Source organism: Podarcis vaucheri (genome assembly GCF_965113315.1).
Source record: "Podarcis vaucheri genome assembly, chromosome: 3".
In the NCBI taxonomy this organism is placed as follows: Eukaryota; Metazoa; Chordata; class Lepidosauria; order Squamata; family Lacertidae; genus Podarcis; species Podarcis vaucheri.
In genome coordinates this window covers 20,885,018-20,905,948 of record NC_138761.1, presented here as the reverse complement: position 1 = coordinate 20,905,948, position 20,931 = coordinate 20,885,018, and the positions used below count along the sequence as shown (strand labels likewise).

The 20,931-nt window shown below is 48.4% G+C and overlaps 1 protein-coding gene across 1 annotated transcript in view; it reads left to right on the top strand.

Annotated features, from left to right (window-relative positions):
- The window catches only part of TTC7A (tetratricopeptide repeat domain 7A), a 194,337-nt gene that overhangs the window by 16,596 nt on the left and 156,810 nt on the right, over positions 1–20,931 (top strand). Inside the window, exons 4-7 of the mRNA XM_082217467.1 lie at positions 3,426–3,556; positions 5,512–5,633; positions 12,091–12,169; positions 17,980–18,140. Coding sequence (XP_082073593.1) covers positions 3,426–3,556; positions 5,512–5,633; positions 12,091–12,169; positions 17,980–18,140 — 493 coding nt within the window. The remainder of the gene's footprint in view (positions 1–3,425; positions 3,557–5,511; positions 5,634–12,090; positions 12,170–17,979; positions 18,141–20,931) is intronic.

Here is a 20,931-nt window from a genome sequence, read left to right as displayed (position 1 = left end):
GTTGTTGTTGTGGAAAGATCAGTTCCTTAAAACAGCCTCGGTTTACTACAATGGCCCAAGCTGCAAGTGTCATCCAAGGCCTAAATATCATACCCTCCAACAGTTCTCCCATGAAAATAGGGACACCCTATTCCATACACTGGGACGCAGGTGGCGCTGTGGGTTAAACCAAAGAGCCTAGGACTTGCTGATCAGAAGATCAGCGGTTCGAATCCCCGCGACGGGGTGAACTCCCGTTGCTCGGTCCCTGCTACTGCCAACCTAGCAGTTCGAAAGCACGTCAAAGTGCAAGTAGATAAATAGGTACCACTCCGACGGGAAGGTAAACAGCGTTTCCGTGCACTGCTCTGGTTCGCCAGAAGCGGCTCAGTCATGCTGGCCACATGACCCGGAAGCAGTATGCCTGCTCCCTCGGCCAATAAAGCGAGATGAGCGCCGCAACCCCAGAGTCGGTCACGACTTCACCTAATGGTCAGGGGTCCCTTTACCTTTATTCCATACCCTCCAACATTTCTCCCATGAAAATAGGGACATCCTGTTCCATACCCTCCAACATTTCTCCCATGAAAATAAAGGTAAAGGTAAAGGTACCCCTGCCTGAACGGGCCAGTCTTGACAGACTCTGGGGTTTGTGTGCCCATCTCACATCTAGAGGCCGGGGGCCAGCGCTGTCCGGAGACACTTCCGGGTCACGTGGCCAGCGTGACAACGCTGCTCTGGCGAGCCAGAGCCGCACACGGAACGCCGTTTACCTTCCCGCTGGTAAGCGGTACCTATTTATCTACTTGCCCCCGGGGGTGCTTTCGAACTGCTAGGTTGGCAGGCGCTGGGACCGAGCAGCGGGAGCGCACCCCGCCGCGGGGATTCGAACCGCCGACCTTTCGATCGGCAAGCCCTAGGCGCTGAGGCTTTAGCCCACAGCGCCACCCGCGTCCCCGCCCCATGAAAATAGGGACACCCTAAAGAAAAGTGGGACATTATGGGATCAAATCAGAAACCGGGATTGCTTCTGTAAATCTGGAACTGTCCCTGGAAAATAGAGACACTTGGAGGGTCGGAAATATGTGCAGCTACTTATCGAGAGAGGAAGCTTCTCACTTTTATTCCCAGCGGCACCCTAAGAATGTGTGTTTCTGATTGGAGCTTGATTTTCATGCCACTTTATGCTCTTGCATGTTTGTGCCTGTGTGGGAGGATGTGAGAAAATGCATATGGAGCTGCATGTGGAAGACAGCAAAGCTGTGCATATATATATTTTTCTGCAGTCCTGCAGCATGTTAAATTGGCGATGTGGCACCTTCACCTCCCCTTTGGCCCAATGCGAGGCAGAATGCTCTTATCTCGGGGATGAAGATCCTGTAGCCTTCCGGGTGTTATTATTTATTGTATGTTTAGTTGTAGCCCCACCGTTTCCCCTAAAGGCGGCTTACAGACGGAAACAAGAACGGCCCCAAACCTAGAAAAATCAAATCATTAAAATACAATTAAACAGGGATAGAATTAAAACCATATGGATTTTAAATCTGTTTAAAGCAGGGGTTGGACTCCCAGCTCCCATCAGGTCCACCAGCATGTCCAGTGGTCATGGATGATGGGAGTTGTAGTCCAGCAACATTTGGAGGACCACAGCTTTGCCCACCTCCGTTCTGTCTCTTCTTCCTCTTCCTCCTGAAGCCACACAGAAGCGAGGCAAGGGAACATCTCTTCAGATCTTCCGTTTTAAATACGATTTGTCATGAGTTGCATGCATGCGGACGTTTGCCTGTTCTTTATTTGTGTGTGTTGAGTCGTGTGATGCTTTGTTCTTTGCCCCTCAGCAGCTTTGTGTGGTGGAGAGAGCATCCTTTTCAGGGACAGGAAAAATAAAGGGAAGGGCTTTTCTCATTCCCAACACCTCCTCTGTACATTCTGTGCAGTTTCCGCGAAGGCAGGGCAGAGGACGAAATCCTGTGTGTGGTGCAGAGGTATGAGTGGTTGAAAGAGGCAAGAACGAGGAGCAGGTGCTGCCTTGTTTTGAATCTGACCATTGGCCCACTTTCCTCAGTAAGGTCTCCTCCAGTTCCCATCATCCTCTGCCTGCATGGTCAATGCTCAGGGATGTATTTGTTTATTTTATTTAACAAACTTTATACAGTGGATGCTCGGATTGCGAATGTTCGCAACCTGCAGCGTTTGCAACCCGCAGCGGCGCAGCTGCGGGTTGCGATTTGGTGCTTCTGCGCATGCGCAACCACCAAAACCTGAAAGTAACCCGTTCCGGTACTTCCGGGTTTCGGTGGTCCGTAACCCAAAAAAAAACGCAGCCTGGAGTGTCTGTAACCTGAGGTATGACTGTATACCACTAAGCTGTAAAAACCACCACCACCACCTCAAAGTGGTAAATGATGATGATGATGATGATGATGATGATGATGAAATTATCAGTAAAATACTGTTAAAGCAGATATTTAAATATTCAACATTGATCAAAATAAACAATAAGCTAAAATCAGATGAAAACACATGTAGCCTGGATAGGCTTGCTAGAAGATTTTTATTTTATTTTTAAGAAAAAAAGTAGGTTTTATTAAATATTTTCTTGGGTTACAAAAGTACGTGCATTGTCTCTATTTTCAGGTTAAAGAGTCTTTTCTACAGGTCATTTACGTTTGACGTGAGGCATTAATGTTATATATAGTATAAGGTTGGGGGAGAAGAGAGGTGGAGAAAGACTACAGCAAAGACAGCTGTTTGAGATCAATTGGCAGGGAGTTCCAAAGTGTAACTGCTGACACACTAAAAGATTGATTTGGGGGGACGACGACTGTGAAATAAGTATTCTGTGGCATCTGGAACAGTCCAACCTCTGCAGATCAAGGTGTCCCAAGTGGGCATATATTGGGCAAGGCGATTCTTAGAATATAGAGTCATTTGCCCAATGACAAATGCCTAGGGAGTTAGAGTGGAAATGCGCGAGCTATATAGTCATACCTTGGGATAAATACGCTTCAGGATAAGTATTTTCGGGTTGTGCTCTGCGGCGACCCAGAAGTAACAGAGCGCGTTACTTCCTGGTTTCACCGCTCACGCATGCGCGGACGGTCAAAATGATGTCACGCGCATGCGCGGAAGTGGCAAAACGCGACCCACGCACGCGCAGACGTGCAGTCATGTATTACGTTCTGTTCAGGATGCGAACGGGGCTCCGGAACGGATCCGGTTCTCATCCCGAGGTACCACTGTAGTTTCAGAAATGGCGGCCACTGGTGGCGATGAGGATAAACAAGACCTTGTGAAGGTGCAGGAGGGGGTTATACGGGAAGTTGCAAGGTGTGCATGCGAGTGGATGGAGTGAAGGTGACACGACGTGATACATTAAGTGACAACTGTTCATAGGCAATTTCCATCTTCGCTTTAATAAGAACTTGCTGTTGCTCTCCTTACAGGCTTGGCGCTGGAGCGCTCGCCCAATTCCATCGCTTCCCGCGCCCGCCTCTCCGAACGTGAGGAAGAAGTCATGGTTTGCTTTGAAAGGGCCTGTGTGATGGCTCAAGTCTTTCTACAGGAACTCGAGAAGGTAAACAAAAGCCTCCTTCAAAGGCCCTTTTAGCACTTCCTGAATGTTAGGAGACAGGAAGCCTCCAAGGCTCTCTGATATCCCTATGGTATGTCTCCTAGAGAGGACAGTCCTCCCTTTGAATGAGTGTCTGAAGGGCCATTTGCTTTAAAATCAAAGAATTATAATATGGAAGAACAGTTGGACTTTTAAGTTTCCCCTTGATATTTAGCAGGACCTGAACAGCAGCCTGAGGAGACACAGAAGTCCCCTTTCTGTATCGTGAGATGTGTAGCATTTCTGTTTGAATTGTAGTACAGTGGTACCTCTGGAATGAATTAAGTACTTAACCCGAGGTACCACTATACAGTGGTACCAAGTGGTACCTTGGTTCCCGAACTCAATCCATTCTGGAAGTCCATTCGACTGCCAAAATGTTCGCAAGCTGAGGCGCGGCTTCTGGTTGGCTGATTGGCCTCAGAAACAATGCCAACAGCTGAAACAGACATTTGGCTTCCAAAAAACGTTTGCAAATCAGAACACTTACTTCTGGATTTGCAACGTTCGGGAGCCGATTTGTTCGGGAGCCAAGCCATTTGGGAACCGAAGTACCACTGTAATGATTTCTAATTTTGCATCTATACCTATGCGCTGTAGTTCCACTTATAGTTATTTCTAACTGTCAGTTACAGTGGTGCCTTGCAAGACGAAATTAATCCGTTCCGCGAGTCTCTTCGTCTTACGGTTTTTTCGTCTTGCGAAGCACGGCTATTAGCGGCTTAGCGGCTATTAGCGGCTTAGCGGCTATTAACGGCTGGGCGGCTTAGCGGCTATTAACGGCTTAGCGACTTAGCGGCTATTAACGGCTTAGCGGCTTTAAGAAAAAGGAAACAAACTCGCAAGAACTCGCAAGACGTTTCGTCTTGCGAAGCAAGCCCATACGGAAATTCGTCTTGCGGAACGACTCAAAAAACGGAAAACTCTTTCGTCTAGCGAGTTTTTCGTCTTGCGAGGCATTCGTCTTGCGGGGCACCACTGTATTTAGAAATTATAGTTACAGTGGTACCTTGGGTTAAGAACTAAATTCGTTCCGGAGGGCTGTTCTTAACCTGAAATTGTTCTTAACCTGAGATACCACTATAGCTAATGGGGCCTCCCGCTGCCACCGCGCTGCCGGAGCACGATTTCTGTTCTCTCCTGAAGCAAAGTTCTTAACCCGAGGTACTATTTCTGGGTTAGCAGAGTCTGTAACCTGAAGCGTCTGTAACCTGAAGCATCTGTAACCCGAGGTACCACTGTATTTCTAAATTTGTACCTACACTTGCATGTGAAGATCTGCATATGCAAAATTTACGTAAATTGGTATTTTCATTTTTTTCAGTGATATATTTCCTGTGTGTGCAATGAATTATTGACATTTAAATACCTTCTTGTTTTAAATATATTTGTTCATTGTAAAGTATCTATTTTAATGCATTTCAATGGTTTCTATGTGCATGTGTGGCATTATACAGTACATACTAGTTAGATGCTTCCCTCCTATGAGTCATAGAGATGTTACATGGTTAATCCAGGCCTGTGCGCACTCAGCTGAACAAGCCCACCAGCTGTGCAGTTGAGCCTGCAAAGTTCTTGGCAATCCTCCTGTTCTAGGCAGGCACCAAAAATTGGGGTTCTTGAGCCCCTAGAGAAACATCTTTTGTGAGTCTGCTGTTTAGCTTGATGGGTCCCAAGCTCTGCAGCAAATTGGCAGAAGTATACGGAGGTTTTCTGAGAAATGCAGGCATCTTGCCTGTGAAAACAGTGCAAGAATAGCCAAGCGAAACAACACAGATGATTTAGTGCAATTTTCAGTTTGTCTCTGCCTCGTCTCGGTTCCCAAACGTTAGCCAATTTCTCTGTCCTTTTGGGAGGAAAAATAAAGACACAGTTTTAGCCACCTGCAAACAGTGACGCCTCTTTTCCCCCCCTCTCAGAGTTTCGGCAACACGCAACCGAGAGGCATAAAGGGCACTCAAGTGTCGGCGTTGGACTTTGAGCTGCCTTACTTCCTGGAAGCAGCCCTGCAGAGCGCTTACGTGGCCCATTTGAAAAGAGGGTAGGTGGACGCAGGTTCTCTGCCATTTCGAATGACTGATGCTGAGTCTGGTTTCACGTAACAGGCTTCTGATGCCATCCTAGAATCATAGAATCATAGAGTTGGAAGAGACCACAAGGTCCATCGAGTCCAACCCCCTGCCAAGCAGGAAACACCATCAGAGCACTCCTGACATATGGTTGTCAAGCCTCTGCTTAAAGACCTCCAAAGTAGGAGACTCCTTGGCAGCAAATTCCACTGTCAAACAGCTCTTACTGTCAGGAAGTTCTTCCTAATGTTTAGGTGGAATCTTCTTTCTTGTAGTTTGGATCCATTGCTCCGTGTCCACTTCTCTGGAGCAGCAGAAAACAACCTTTCTCCCTCCTCTACGTGACATCCTTTTATATATTTGAACATGGCTATCATATCACCCCTTAACCTCCTCTTCTCCAGGCTAAACATGCCCAGCTCCCTTAGCCGTTCCTCATAAGGCATCGTTTCCAGGCCTTTGACCATTTTGGTTGCCCTCCTCTGGACACGTTCTAGGCAAAGCACAGACAGAAAAAGGTGCCAGGACCTCTGAAGCAGTGCAACGCATTGCTGCAAAATGGAAGGGGTGTTCAAACAAATCCCCTTGGACAGTCCTGAAGTGGAAGGAGGGTTTTGCCTCCCTTGCTGCCACAACTGCCAGGCAGAGTAGGCCAGTCATGCAAGAGACTCTCAGGTAGACTGCAACTCCCATTCGCTTATATTCCTTCTGAACCCAAGCAGAAGCAAGACTATTCAGAGAGCAGAGGGTATCCCATTCCCTTGACCCTTGCTGGAGCTCAGGAGCCTCCTTATCCATTAAACCTGGGCTCTGTTAAATTTCCTTTCAGACAGACAGAAGCGCACACCCCAACAGCCATTTTTATGGAATTAATCAGAAATAAAATGCAAGAGGACAAGAAACCCCTGGTCAAACCAGTGCAGCTGTTAGTTTATTTATTACAGTGGTGCCCCGCAAGACGAATGCCTCGCAAGACGGAAAACTCACTAGACGAAAGAGTTTTCCGTTTTGGAGGTGCTTCGCAAAACGAATTTCCTATGGGCTTGCTTCGCAAGACGACAATGTCTTGTGAGTTCCTGCTGGTTTTTTCCCCTTCCCCCCTTTTTTCTAAGACCCTAAGCCGCTTATCAGCTGATCCGATCAGCAGATAAGCCGCTAATAGCGCTAATAGCGCTAATCCGTCAATGGGCTTGCTTCGCAAGAAGAAAAAACCGCTAGACGAAGAGAATCACAGAACAGATTCTTTTCGTCTTGCGAGGCACCACTGTAAATGTTTATTGCATTTATATCACAGCTTTCCTTCCATAAAATACGTACACTCATAATTTCATTTGTATGTTGCCTTTTTCATACGTTGTATAGGAAAAATTCTAAATGTTTGATGTTTTATTGTGTATTTACTATTCTGGGGAAACCCAGTCATATGGGCGGGATATAAATAATAAAATTTATTTATTTATTTATTTATTTCTATTATCTCAGTTAAAACCACACTCAAGGCAGCTTATGACATGGAAAAAATACGTAATTTGCAAACATAACAAAAGTAATCATAAAAAACAACACAACGTACACAACCAAATTGAAACAATTTCCACATAAATCATAAGAACGATACAAAAAAAGTCGTAAGGATGATACAAAAAAAATCGTAAGGATGATACAAAAAAAAAAATCAATAGCAGCAACAACACCCCCATAACAAAACCCCCTAAACAATACTTCAGCCCCAGTGTCTGTTCAGCAGCCTCAGCTTTTGCAGCTGGAGTCAGTCCGAGCCCCGCCCTCCCAGGCCAGGTAGAAAAAGGCTTGCAAGCAGGGAGAAACTCTTCTAAGACTCACAGCCAAGATGCTCTCAGAAGCTCAAGCTGGCATGCATGACTCTCCCCCTGCCCAGTTCACCTCACAACAAACAACCCTGTGAGGTTAGACTGAGAGGCGTTGACGGACCCCAAATCACCCAGACGTGACTGAGTGGGGATTTGAACCTTCATTTCCTAGGTCCTGATCTGACACCCTAACCGCTGAGCCTCTTGGGCTTGCCGATCAGAAGGTCAGCAGTTCGAATCCTCGCAACGTGGTGAGCTCCCGTTGCTCTGTCCCAGCTCCTGCCAACCTAGCAGAAAGCACGCCAGTGCAAGTAGATAAATAGGTGCTGCTGCGGCGGGAAGGTAAAAGGCCTTTATGTGCACTCTGGCACTCATCACAGTGTCCTGTTGCATCAATAGTGGTTCTGTGGGTTAAACCACAGAGCCTAGGACTTGCTGATCAAAAGGTTGACAGTTCGAATCCCCGCGACAGGGTGAGCTCCTGTTGCTCGGTCCCTGCTCCTGCCAACCTAGCAGTTCGAAAGCACGTCAAAGTGCAAGTAGGTAAATAGGTACCGCTCCGGCAGGAAGGTAAACAGCGTTTCCATGCGCTGCTCTGGTTCGCCAGAAGCGGCTTAGTCATGCTGGCCACATGACCCGGAAGCTGTATGCCAGCTCCCTCGGCCAATAAAGCGAGATGAGCGCTGCAACCCCAGAGTCGATCACGACTGGACCTAATGGTCAGGGGTCCCTTTACCTTTACCTGCTGGCCACGTGACCCGGAAAGCTGTCTGTGGACAAACGCTGGCGCCCTCGGCCTGAAAGCGAGATGAGCGCTGCAACCCCACAACCGTCTTGGACTGGACTTAACCATCCAGGGGTCCTTTACCTTTACCTAGTGAGAAAAGAGCCCCAGGCACATACATGCACAGTGCTCTTGTGCCTGATTGGGGGTGTTCCTCTAGGAACCCCTAAAATCTACGTCAACCCTGTGTTCTGTGCAAACTTACTCCCAAGTCAGTGCTCACAGGACTGCAGAACTAGGTGTCATTTAATCACAAGCCTGAGTGAACCATTAATGGAAGCATCACCCTACGTCCCTGAACTATAAGAAAGCTGAGCCGTCTTTCTGCTCTCGGAATGTGAATCATTTCCCTTAAAATTTGGTTTTCAACACAAAGGGTGGGAGAAGACAAGTCACATAGCTTGAGTGGCACACATTTCTTTTTCTGCCACAAGAGGGCACAAGAAGACCCCTTTATAAGTCAAGACTCTTGACGTTTTGGAACAGGGGAGGGACACTTGATTGTGGTCATTATTATATGAGCGGAGTGGTTTCTATTTCCAGAAGTGGAATTATTTGTGAAAATGCTCTAAATAATGTAGAGTTCTTACAAGGAGACGGGCTGCTAATGCATCCTTATTTCCCCTGCTGTCCTCCCATAAGAACCAGAGTGGTTAACAACATCGTACAACGAAGCACAAAATCATAAAAATTAGAGGGAGCTTTATCAACTGTCTAGTCTAACCCATTTGGGGAAGCAGAAAACCAATCTCTCTCCCCTCTGCTCCCACCATTTCTTTCCAGGCCATGGCATAAATTCCAGGTAATGCAAAGGACGAACATAGAATTCTAGGGACATTCATCTGGCATCTTCATTATATATTTTAGGCACCAGGCGAAAGCATTCCTCTTCTACCAGGCCTTTGGCAGATTAATATTCTACCGCCTTTGTTTTGTTTTGATCATTTGCTTGTGTTTTTGTCTTGTATTTTATTTTGTGAACTGCCCTGAGATCTTATGATGAAGGGTAGTTTATAAATTTAATTAAACAACAACAGCAATTCTTTAAAAAAGTTGAATGGACACAGAGTTTAAACATCTAATCCGGGGTTTCCCAAACTTGGGTCTCCAACAACAGCTGGAGACCCAAGTTTGGGAAACTATTATCTAATCATACGAATGAATTGGGAACCATATTGAGGATGGAGGGACCTGTGTTGGTGGACTCCAACTCCCATCAGCCCTACCAGAATAGCCAATGGTCTGGGATAATGGGAGAGCTAGTCCAGCAACATCCGGAGCTGCTGGTTCCACAGATCGAAGTGGTCCAGGGGACATATATTTGGGCAAGGAGATCCCACAAGTCAACTGTCCCACAGCTGTTAAGGGCCTTATGTAAAGGTAAAGAACCCCTGGATGGTTAAGTCCAGTCCAAGGTGACTATGGGGTTGCGGCACTCATCTCGCTTTTAGGCTGAGGGTGCCGGTGTTTGTCCACAGACAGCTTTCCGGGTCATGTGGCCAGCATGACTAAACCGATTCCGGTGCAACGGGATACAGTGACGGAAGTCGGAGTGCACAGAAACACCGTTCACCTTCCTACTGCAGTGGTACCTATTTATCCACTTGCACTGGTGTGCTTTCGAACTGCTAGGTTGGCAGGAGCTGGGATGGAGCAACGGGAGCTTACTCCGGCATGGAGATTCAAATCGCCGACCTTCTGATCAGCAAGCCCAAGAGGCTCAGTGGTTTAGACCACAGCACCACCCGCGTCCCTATATAAGGGCTTTATATACTAATAGTAACACCTTGAACTTGGCAAGGCAGCAAATCGGCAGGCAATGCAGATCTGTTAGCAGAGGTGTTATATGGCGGCAGGGTCTCGCTTCTGTCAGAAACCACCCTGCAGTATTCTGCACTTTGCAGGTCAAGTGCATCCTCATACGAAGTGCACTGTGGTAATTCCATCTTGAAGACACTGGTGCCTGAATAACTATCACCAGCTCGTGTGCCTACATATATTTGTTTTCAGTGAATTTAGATGCTTCAGACCTGGTGGTCTGCAATGAACACACGCGTCCTGCAATATAAATTGTTAAGTAGCCGTCAGATTTGGGAAGAAAGGGCTTCATCAGAGGACATGTTCTTTAGTACGTTGTAACATAAACAATAATCCATTCAGGCACTTCTGTTCATAAAATAGGCCTGCAAAATACTCTTCATTCAAGAAGAAGGAAGTCTATAGGTTTCTTTACACAACCTATAGAAGCCAGCCCCAGCCCAGTGCCCTTGAAATGTTTTGGACTACAGTTCCCATCAACCCAAGCCAGCATAGTCAATGGTTAGGGATGATGGAAGTTGTAGTTCTAAGCAACTGGAGGTTGTGGAGCTCTTGTTATGTCTATGGCATGGCTTCCGAAACTTGGGTCTCCACCTGTTTTTGGACTACAGTTCCCATCATCCCAGATCACTGGTCCTGCTAGCTAGGGATGATGGGAGTTGTAGTCCAAAAAAAAAAAAACCAGCTGGAGCCCCAACTTTCGGAAGCCCTGGTCTACGGCATACACAGTTCCCCACGCCCCACCCCAATTCCATTTTCTTCTTCTTTGGTGATCACTCGTAGCCGAGTAAGATTGTCTTCCATGAGCACGGTTTTAAAATAGTGAGACTGTAAGTGACTGTGGAGGCCAATTCGGAATCCACACCTTCCACAGTGGGGACATAGGTTTCCAGGTGGGAGTTGATCACGGTAAGGATTTGCCAAATGTGCCTTCCTCTTAGAAGATTTCTCCCTTTCATCCTGAGTTCGAGCGTCTTCAAAGCCCATGGCACCTTTGGTAGAGGCTATTCTCCAATTGGAGCACTCGCAGGCCAGTGTTTCCTATTTGTCAGTGTTCATGCTACATTTTTTTCCTAGATTTGCCTTGAGAGAGTCTTTAAACCTCTTTTGTTGACCATCAGCATTATGCTTTCCATTTTTAAGTTCTAAATAGAGTAAGGTAAAGGGACCCCTGACCATTAGGTCCAGTCGTGGCCGACTCTGGGGCTGCGGCGCTCATCTCGCTTTATTGGCCGAGGGAGCTGGCGTACAGCTTCTGGGTCATGTGGCCAGCATGACTAAGCCACTTCTGGCGAACCAGAGCAGCTCACGGAAATGCAGTTTACCTTCCCACCGGAGCGGTACCTATTTATCTACTTGCACTTTGACATGCTTTCGAACTGCTAGGTTGGCAGGAGCAGGGACCGAGCAACGGGAGCTCACCCCGTCGCGGGGATTCAGACCACCGACCTTCTGATCGGCAAGTCCTAGGCTCTGTGGTTTAACCCACAGCGCCACCCGTGTCCCCTCTAAATAGAGTAGTTATCATCCTTTTGTCATCATTTCACCATCGTGGCAACACTGTGAGGTAGAAGAGACTTAAGCTGTTGAGCTTGGCCCAACCAAGATCACCCAGTGACCTTTATGGGTGAGTGGAGGTGTGGGTCCAAGTCTGTACTCCTAGACTGCTGCTTGAACCACTGAACCTCATCTTATGTGCCAAGGACAAAGCGATAAGATGCTATCCTTCAAAAGAGCTTTAAAACAGGATGCAGGAAAAGCTTCCAAATGTCTCCTGTACTCATCAGAGTCCGTCTCATATTCCACCATCTGGGATGAGCTATCCTTCTAAGGTCTCATTCATTTGTTTTTTATTATGATTAGCCCAACCTGAGCATGATTGGGTATTTTTTTTTTTAAATGTCAGAGATGTTCTGTTTTTTCCTCTCTCTCTTCATAATGTTAGTTCACAATCAAATCAGCCCTAATTTACATTTCTTGCCGTTTCCTTCCTCTTAGCAACATCGTAAAAGGAATACGAAACCTCCGAGACTTATTGCGGACCATGGAAATGAAGGCTACCCAGAGCTTCAGAATGGTAAGCCCAGGAGTTGAGGTAGCCCTTCATTTAGCAGATGGCAATTTGAGGAAAGGAGAAGGGAAAAAAAGACAGTTGGGATTCTTTAGTACTATTCCTTCCTATGGACTGTGAGTCCAGCCTTGCAATTTTTCATCGTTTAATGGGATAACAAGGTTGGATGGAATTGGAATTGGGAAACACCCGTAGAGAGAAGTTCTGATTTTAGGCTGAATTTTGCATGCCTGTTTTGCTTACTAGGTTCTTTTCCATGTGAGCGCAATTGCAAAATCCAGTGACAAAATACGTTCCTTATGATTGGCATTTTTCAGCCTAATGCTCAATTGTTTTCTTCAGCTTTGTCTAAGAGCTCTGTGAATGTTGCAATTTTGTGAAAAGAAAATGCAGTGCAGTGGTACCTCGAGTTAAGAACTTAATTCGTTCTGGAGGTCCGTTCTTAACCTGAAACTGTTCTTAACCTGAAGCACCACTTTAGCTAATGGGGCCTCCCACTGCTGCCGCGCCGCCAGAACACAATTTCTGTTCTCATCCTGAAGCAAAGTTCTTAATCTGAGGTACTATTTTTGGGTTGGCGGAGTCTGTAACCTGAAGCGTCTGTAACCTGAAGCATATGTAACCCGAGGTACCACTGTAATAGGCAGAAAGGTGTATGTGGGCATGTGGGAGGAAGGTGAGGGGGATGGAGTTTGATTCTGAAATGGATCCATTTTGGCTGTGGAGATTCTCCAGCCTTTCCCACTGCCCCTAATTTCCCCAAACTTATTGAGGTGGGTTGGGGACAGAGAGGAGCGCTCCAAGAAACTACTATACTAGGGTTCCGTGTACTTTGGGTCAGCATTAAGCGATGCCAGGAGCCATGAAAAATGTAGTTCCTGTGGTTTGCAGAAGCTGGGATGCTGCTGTGGACATGTCCTGCAATGCCCAGGAAAGTTGGGCAACATGGGAATTTAATTCCCTGTGGTTCCTAGTCTCTCAGGGTGATGGCCTCACCTACTTTCAGCAGCATCCAACTGCACTGCAAATAGGCGGTATTTGTTCTGCATTATAAATCAGCCTGACAACAGCCTACAGTAGTTTAAGTAATGAAACCTGCAGCCTGTTTTATTATTATTACTCTTGAAAAGCGAGGTACACAGAAACAAAATTAACAACACGAGGCAAATCACGCTGCAATAAAACTATGGGGTACTGGATAAAATCAAGAATCTGCATTAGAACAATAAACAGTAATAATAAAAGAAAGCTAATCTTTTAAAAAAAATTATTGAGGGTATTTAAACCGAACAAAATAATGCAGAAATATAAAGTGTAGAAATATAAAGTATAATGTAGTAATATAAAGAAATATAGAACAAAAATGAAAGGTATACAGTGGTACCTCTGGTTACAGATGCTTCAGGTTACAGACGCTTCAGGTTATAGACTCCACTAACCCAGAAATAGTACCTCGGGTTAAGAACTTTGCTTCAGGATGAGAACAGAAATTGCACCACCATGGCGCCGCAGCAGCAGGAGGCCCCATTAGCTAAAGTGGTATTTCAGGTTAAGAACAGTTTCAGGTTAAGAATGGACCTCCAAAACGAATTAAGTTCTTAACCGGAGGTACTACTGTATTATGTCACTATATATGCAAGCAACTATAAATCCATATATGCTTGGCTAGTATATAGGTATGTAAGTGTTGTCATTATCCAACTACATAATCTTTAAAACCCTGAGTAAAGTACTAGGAAGCTGATTCTGTAGTTTAAAGGGCTTCTACCGCCACTTGCTCCCAGTCTAAGGAATAGCAGGACCACCAAAAGTTTCCCATTACCAGCTCTTAGCTGAAATTACGATGCACGCCTAGACACTCTAGTCTCCCCTGTCTTCCTCCAGTGCCTCTGAGAGATGTTCAGAAGCCTTTTTAAATAAACCACAGCCTATCATTTCATCCAATCCTGACAAATGGTGGTTGATCTTAACTATTGCTTTAAAAAGCCCCAAAACCAAGCTAACTTCAAACTACGAATAGCAAGAAACTATAATTCGTTCCATGCTTTAAGCTGATGCAGGGCGTTAGATGAAGTTGGAGGTCGATTCCAAGTCAGTGTTCTAAGATTAACCACAGTGTAGGGTTTGGATGTAACGCTAAACCGTGGTTAATCAAAAATGGGAATGAAAGCTTCCCTGCCAGCCATGATGAAGGAAGATCAGGGAAAAGTGGGAGCCCAGTGCTGAGTGTGGCTTGTTCTCAACATCTCAAAATCATGGTTTATCATGATTTTTCCAGTTACAGATAGGTAGCCATGTTGGTCTGCCATAGTCAAAATAAAAAAATTCCTTCCAGTAGCACCTTAAAGACCAACTAAGTTAGTTCTTGGTATGAGCTTTCGTGTGCATGCTGTGTATCTGAAGAAGTGTGCATGCACACGAAAGCTCATACCAAGAACTAACTTAGTTGGTCTTTAAGGTGCTACTGGAAGGAATTTTTTTATTTTATCATGATGTTTGAAATGCTACTTCTTCAAATTATTGACGATGTAATTGCTTCTAAATTATTGGGCTATTTCGAAGGGTGAAGACTTCGGTTTTAATATTGTGTTGCTAATTCGGTTTCAAAATATTTTTAACAGCATCAATGACAAAAAACGCAGGATTAACATGACAAAGCATACAATTAAATTAATTTGGAATACTACATGGCAATCTGTGAATGCCTTTTACTTGCATTGTATTCTAAGCAATAATAATGCTTCCCCCCCCCCACTTTTCTTTTTTCTTTTGCCAAAGACTGTTATAATATAAATCAAAGACTTGGGCTATTCCAATTTGTCTGGTTTTATTCATAACAAAAGTGGAAGTAATTGAAACTGCTAGTGAAACGTGCAGTAAAGCAAACACACCCACAAACACACACAGACACTCTCTCAAAGAAAGTAGGGCTTTATTTACTGTGGCTTCCCCCAAAGAACAATACAAACCATAGTTTACCCATCACAGGGTAGTAGCTCAGTTGGTGGAGCAGTAGATTCTTAATCTCAGGGTTGCGGGTTCGAGCCCCATGTTGGGAAAAAGATTCTTGCATTGCGGGGGCAGGGCGGGGTTGGACTAGATCAGTGTTTCCCAACCTTTTTTGGGCAAAGGCACACTTGTTTCATGAAAAAAATCTCGAGGCACACCACCATTACAGCCCCGTGACGTCAGCGTGCAGCGTCACGCCGGGAGGGACATGAATTGCTAGCAAATTACATAATCACCTCCTTGAGGGCTGGCTCATCTTCTCTGAAGGCAGAACCCCATTAATTAACAGCACAGACTCACACCATAGCCAAGACGAGGGGGGAAAACCTCAGTCATGCACAGTCATGCACATGTGGGGGCTAAATGAGGACAAAGACCGGGCAGAGAGCAGGGTTCAAATCACCCCACCTGGCCAGGACAATCCCTGGGCCACTCGCCTGACCCACCTCGCAGGGCTGTTGTTGCGAGGATAACACGGGGAGAACCACGCGCGCCCCCGGGAGCTCCTTGGAGGAGAAAGCGGGTGATGAATGCAATGCACGAAATATATGAGAGGCGACCAGGTTTTGCAGGTGAGGGGCCCCCGCCAGCCTCCGCTTCCAACACCCGGCACAACGACGCCGAAGTTTCCCCCCGGGCTCGGCTCGGGGAGCAGCGCTGCTCCCCCCCGGCTCCCCTTCGCCCTCCCGGCTCTCTCTGCCGCCCACTGGGGACCCCCCTCACCTGCCAAGTCCGGAGCGCCAGTGGAAGTTGCATGCATGCATGCAGGGCGCCGCGTTGCCATTGCATTGCACTGCACTCCATGCAATGCCTGCATGCATGCATTGCCTTGCACGCCCGCCAAGGGGTCTCCCCGCGGTCCGATGCGTCCCCTCCGGCGCGGATGCAGCATTGCAAAAATAACACCCCCCCGACGCAGCCCTACCTGGGGGGCAGCCTCCGCCGCTCCGCCTCCGCGGGGATCCCCGGGCTCCATCCTGCCGCCCGATCTCCGTGGGGGTGCGCGAACTACGTTTCCCAGCTGGCGGGCCGGGCGTTTTGTTTGAAGCGCTCTTCTCCCGGCCATGGAATGAGCGCAGGCTGCACGGGGTCTGTGCAGAAGATCCCCTGCCCGCCCGGCCGCCGCCGCCGCGCTCATTCCATGGCCGGGAGAAGAGCGCTTCAAACAAAACGCCCGGCCCGCCAGGCCACGCTGGGAAACGTAGTTCGCGCACCCCGCGCGGGCGCGGAGCCCAAGGGCGAGGGGACTACGGATCCCGGCAGCCCCCGCGCCGGGGGCGGAGGGGGAGAGGCCGTGTGCAGGGATGGAGGGACGGGTGGGCGAGCGAGTGAGTGAGTGGCAGCCGCCAAGCCTTGGCCGAGAGCCAGGAAGGGCCTCCCCGGAGGAGGAGGAGGAGGAGGAGGGAGGCGCAGAGCGGGAGGGAGGGAGGGAACCCCAGGGGTCATCTAGTGATGGCGCCCCAATCGAAAATTTGACTTAAAAAAAAATCTTTCAAATTTTTTAATTTTCCCCGCGGCACACCAGGCAACATCTTGCGGCACACTAGTGTGCCGCGGAACAGTGGTTGGGAAACACTGGACTAGATGACTCTTGCAGTGTGAGACTAAATAGGGGAAGGGTTCACAGTTCAGTGTAGAATACATGCTTTTCATCCCAAAAGCCCCAGCTTCAATACCTAGAACCTGCAGCTTAAGGAAAAGGAAAGGAGAAAGAGAAGGAGAAGGAGAAGGCATCAGTTGTTGAGAAAGACTCCTGGCTGAGACACAGGAGTGGTTCTGTCCGTTGGAGTAGACAACTGTGTGCTGGATGGAAAAATAGCCTGAGCTAGTTGAACTCTCTGTTTCCTAGCTGGTGTTCCACATTGTGAATTGTGTCATGGGTCCCACTTAAAATTGTTAATAATAATAATAATAATAATAATAATAATAATAATAATAATAATTATATCCCACCCTCCCCAGCCAAGACCAGGCCCAGGGCAGCTGACACCAGGTATAAAAACAATTGATTGAAATACAACTTAAAAACAAGATTAAAATACGACATTAAAACATTAAAAATGCAGCCTCATTTCAGTAGGAACTCAAATCAAAAACTTTTTTGGGGATGAGAACGTTAAGTCTTCACCAACGCCAACTATCCAGAGAGCCAGTGTGGGGTAGTGGTTAAGAGCGGTAGATTCGTAATCTGGTGAACCGGGTTCGCGTCTCCGCTCCTCCACATTCATCTGCTGGGTGACCTTGCACCAGTCACACTTCTTTGAAGTCTCTCAGCCCCACTCACCTCACAGAGTGTTTGTTGTGGGGGAGGAAGGGAAAGGAGATTGTTAGCCGCTTTGAGACTCCTTAAAGGGAGTGAAAGGCGGGATATCAAATCCAAACTCTTCTTCTTCTTCTGGTCCTACATGGGCCAGAAAAAAGCCAGGGAAGTCCCCAAATAGGAGTTCCATTACAGAAAGAGAAAGGAAAAAGGAAAGAGGAGGAGGGGATCAAGTTGATTCCAAGCCAAAGGCCCGGCGGAACAACTCATTCACAAATGTTACCCATATATACTACTGGAGCTGAGAATCCTAAGAACGAAAGCCATACCCAAAAGCAAAGCATTTCTATGCGTACTTGAGACAACTGGAAAGGTGAGTCGTGTGTGGCCGTCCTGACCGAGTTAAAAAAGCAATCCGATGCAGATCCGACGTATCATGTGTACTGGCTCGTAGCAAGTTGAATCATCAACCTGGTAGGCAAATAGCTGTCATTGTGGGCTTTTAAAAAAAACATGTTTCCCTCATTTTCTGTCCATTCTTCTCCAGACGGCTGCCAAGCAGTTGGCAGAGCTGCTCCTTCACTCCCTGAGCGAAGATTGTTACTGGAGCCCCTTATCTGATCCTCTCCCCGAGTTCATGAACAAAGAGGATAATTTGTACATCTGCACTACCCTTCGCCGAAGACTGCAGCTACACACCGGAGATAAGTGCGTATAGAGTTCTTTGGGGCTGTTACATCCAGGGCCAGATAAAATAACATGAAAGGGCAGGCAGTCAAGACACTTAGCAACGGCTGGCTAGTACTGTTCATTTGTATGCTACTTGCAAAACCCTCGCAGTCATTGGCTGTGTTGGTTGCAATGCCCTGTAGATTTCAGTTCACTTACCGAAGGAGAAAGAAGCCCTCTTCACACCTGAGTCATGTGATGACAAGAGCTGTGGAACTGGGCCCTTAGCTCCACCCCAAGTCACATGTGTCCTCCCTCAGCTGTCACCGGTCCCAACACCATGTCTGTCATAACTTGGGCAGTGGCGGGAGGTGAGAGGGAGTTTCAGTACGAACTTCTCTATGAACGGAGACTCCCTGTGCCATTTGGATAACCTTTTGGCCCGGTTTCTGTATTGTTCCAAAAGCCGATACATGCAGGAATACCCTCCCTGCTGCAGACATTATGGTGAACATGTTAATGGCAAAGACAGGAGGAGCAATGGTGGGAATTGGACTCAGTGCATGGCCCCTACAGCCTCCTTCCCCAGACTTACCCACTCCATGGGAGTAACAGGTGAAGTGGGCAAGAATCCCTCACAGATTTCTGATACTCTTATTATTAGAGGGACGTGGGTGGCGCTGTGAGTTAAACTACAGAGCCTAGGACTTGCCAATCAGAAGGTCGGCGGTTCGAATCCCCACGACGGGGTGAGCTCCGTTGCTCAGTCCCTGCTCCTGCCAACCTAGCAGTTCGAAAGCCCCCACATTACTCCTGAAGGAATGTAGCCTTGAGGGAAAACGGGTTGCCCCCCCTGTTCTAGGTATATAGTTTCCCCCTACTATGAACAGCACGTATCATGAAATGTGCTGAATATAGTTTGCAGGTAAGCTAGTGCAGTGTTTCCCAACCACTGTTCCGCGGCACACTAGTGTGCCGCGAGATGTTGCCTGGTGTGCCGCGGGGAAAATTAAAAAATTTGAAAGATTTTTTTTTAAGTCAAATTTTCGATTGGGGCGCCATCACTAGATGACCCCTGGGGTTCCCTCCCTCCCTCCCGCTCTGCGCCTCCCTCCTCCTCCTCCGGGGAGGCCCTTCCTGGCTCTCGGCCAAGGCTTGGCGGCTGCCACTCACTCACTCGCTCGCCCACCCGTCCCTCCATCCCTGCACCCGGCCTCTCCCCCTCCGCCCCCGGCGCGGGGGCTGCCGGGATCCGTAGTCCCCTCGCCCTTGGGCTCCGCGCCCGCGCGGGGTGCGCGAACTACGTTTCCCAGCGTGGCCTGGCGGGCCGGGCGTTTTGTTTGAAGCGCTCTTCTCCCGGCCATGGAATGAGCGCGGCGGCGGCGGCCGGGCGGGCAGGGGATCTTCCGCACTGACCCCGTGCAGCCTGCCTGCGCCCCCACGGAGATCGGGCGGCAGGATGGAGTCCGGGGATCCCCGCGGAGGCGGAGCGCCGGGGGCGGAGGCTGCCCCCCAGGTAGGGCTGCGTCGGGGGGGTTATTTTTGCAATGCTGCATCCGCGCCGGAGGGGACGCATCGGACCGCGGGGAGACCCCTTGGCGGGCGTGCAAGGCAATGCATGCATGCAGGCATTGCATGGAGTGCAGTGCAATGCAATGGCAACGCGGCGCCCTGCATGCATGCATGCAACTTCCACTGGCGCTCCGGACTTGGCAGGTGAGGGGGGTCCCCAGTGGGCGGCAGAGAGAGCCGGGAGGGCGAAGGGGAGCCGGGGGGGAGCAGCGCTGCTCCCCGAGCCGAGCCCGGGGGGAAACTTCGGCGTCGTTGTGCCGGGTGTTGGAAGCGGAGGCTGGCGGGGGCCCCTCACCTGCAAAACCTGGTCGCCTCTCATATATTTCGTGCATTGCATTCATCGCCCGCTTTCTCCTCCAAGGAGCTCCCGGGGGCGCGCGTGGTTCTCCCCGTGTTATCCTCGCAACAACAGCCCTGCGAGGTGGGTCAGGCGAGTGGCCCAAGGGAGCACCCAGGGATTGTCCTGGCCAGGTGGGGTGATTTGAACCCTGCTCTCTGCCCGGTCTTTGTCCTCATTTAGCCCCCACATGTGCATGACTGTGCATGACTGAGGTTTTCCCCCCTCGTCTTGGCTATGGTGTGAGTCTGTGCTGTTAATTAATGGGGTTCTGCCTTCAGAGAAGATGAGCCAGCCCTCAAGGAGGTGATTATGTAATTTGCTAGCAATTCATGTCCCTCCCGGCGTGACGCTGCGCGCTGACGTCACGGGGCTGTAATGGTGGTGTGCCTCGAGATTTTTTTCATGAAACAAGTGTACCTTTGCCCAAAAAAGGTTGGGAAACACTGAGCTAGTGAATTGATAACTACTAACAAAAAATATAAGGGACGTGGGTGGCGCTGTGGGTTAAACCACAGAGCCTAGGGCTTGCTGATCAGAAGGTCGGTGGTTCGAATCCCCGTGACGGGGTGGGGTCTCATTGCTTGGTCCCTGCTCCTGCCAACCTAGCAGTTCGAAAGCACGTCAAAGTGCAAGTAGATAATTAGGTACCGCTCCGGCGGGAAGCTAAACGGCGTTTCCGTGTGCTGCTCTGGCTCACCAGAAGTGGCTTAGTCATGCTGGCCACACGACCCGGAAGCTGTACGCCTGCTCCCTCAGCCAATAAAGCGAGATGAGCGCTGCAACCCCAGAGTCGGTCACGACTGGACCTAATGGTCAGGGGTCCCTTTACCTTTACCTTTACTAGTGTTATTATTATTGTTATTATTGATTGAGTTTATATACCGCCCTATACCTGCAGGTCTCAGGGAGGCTCACTGA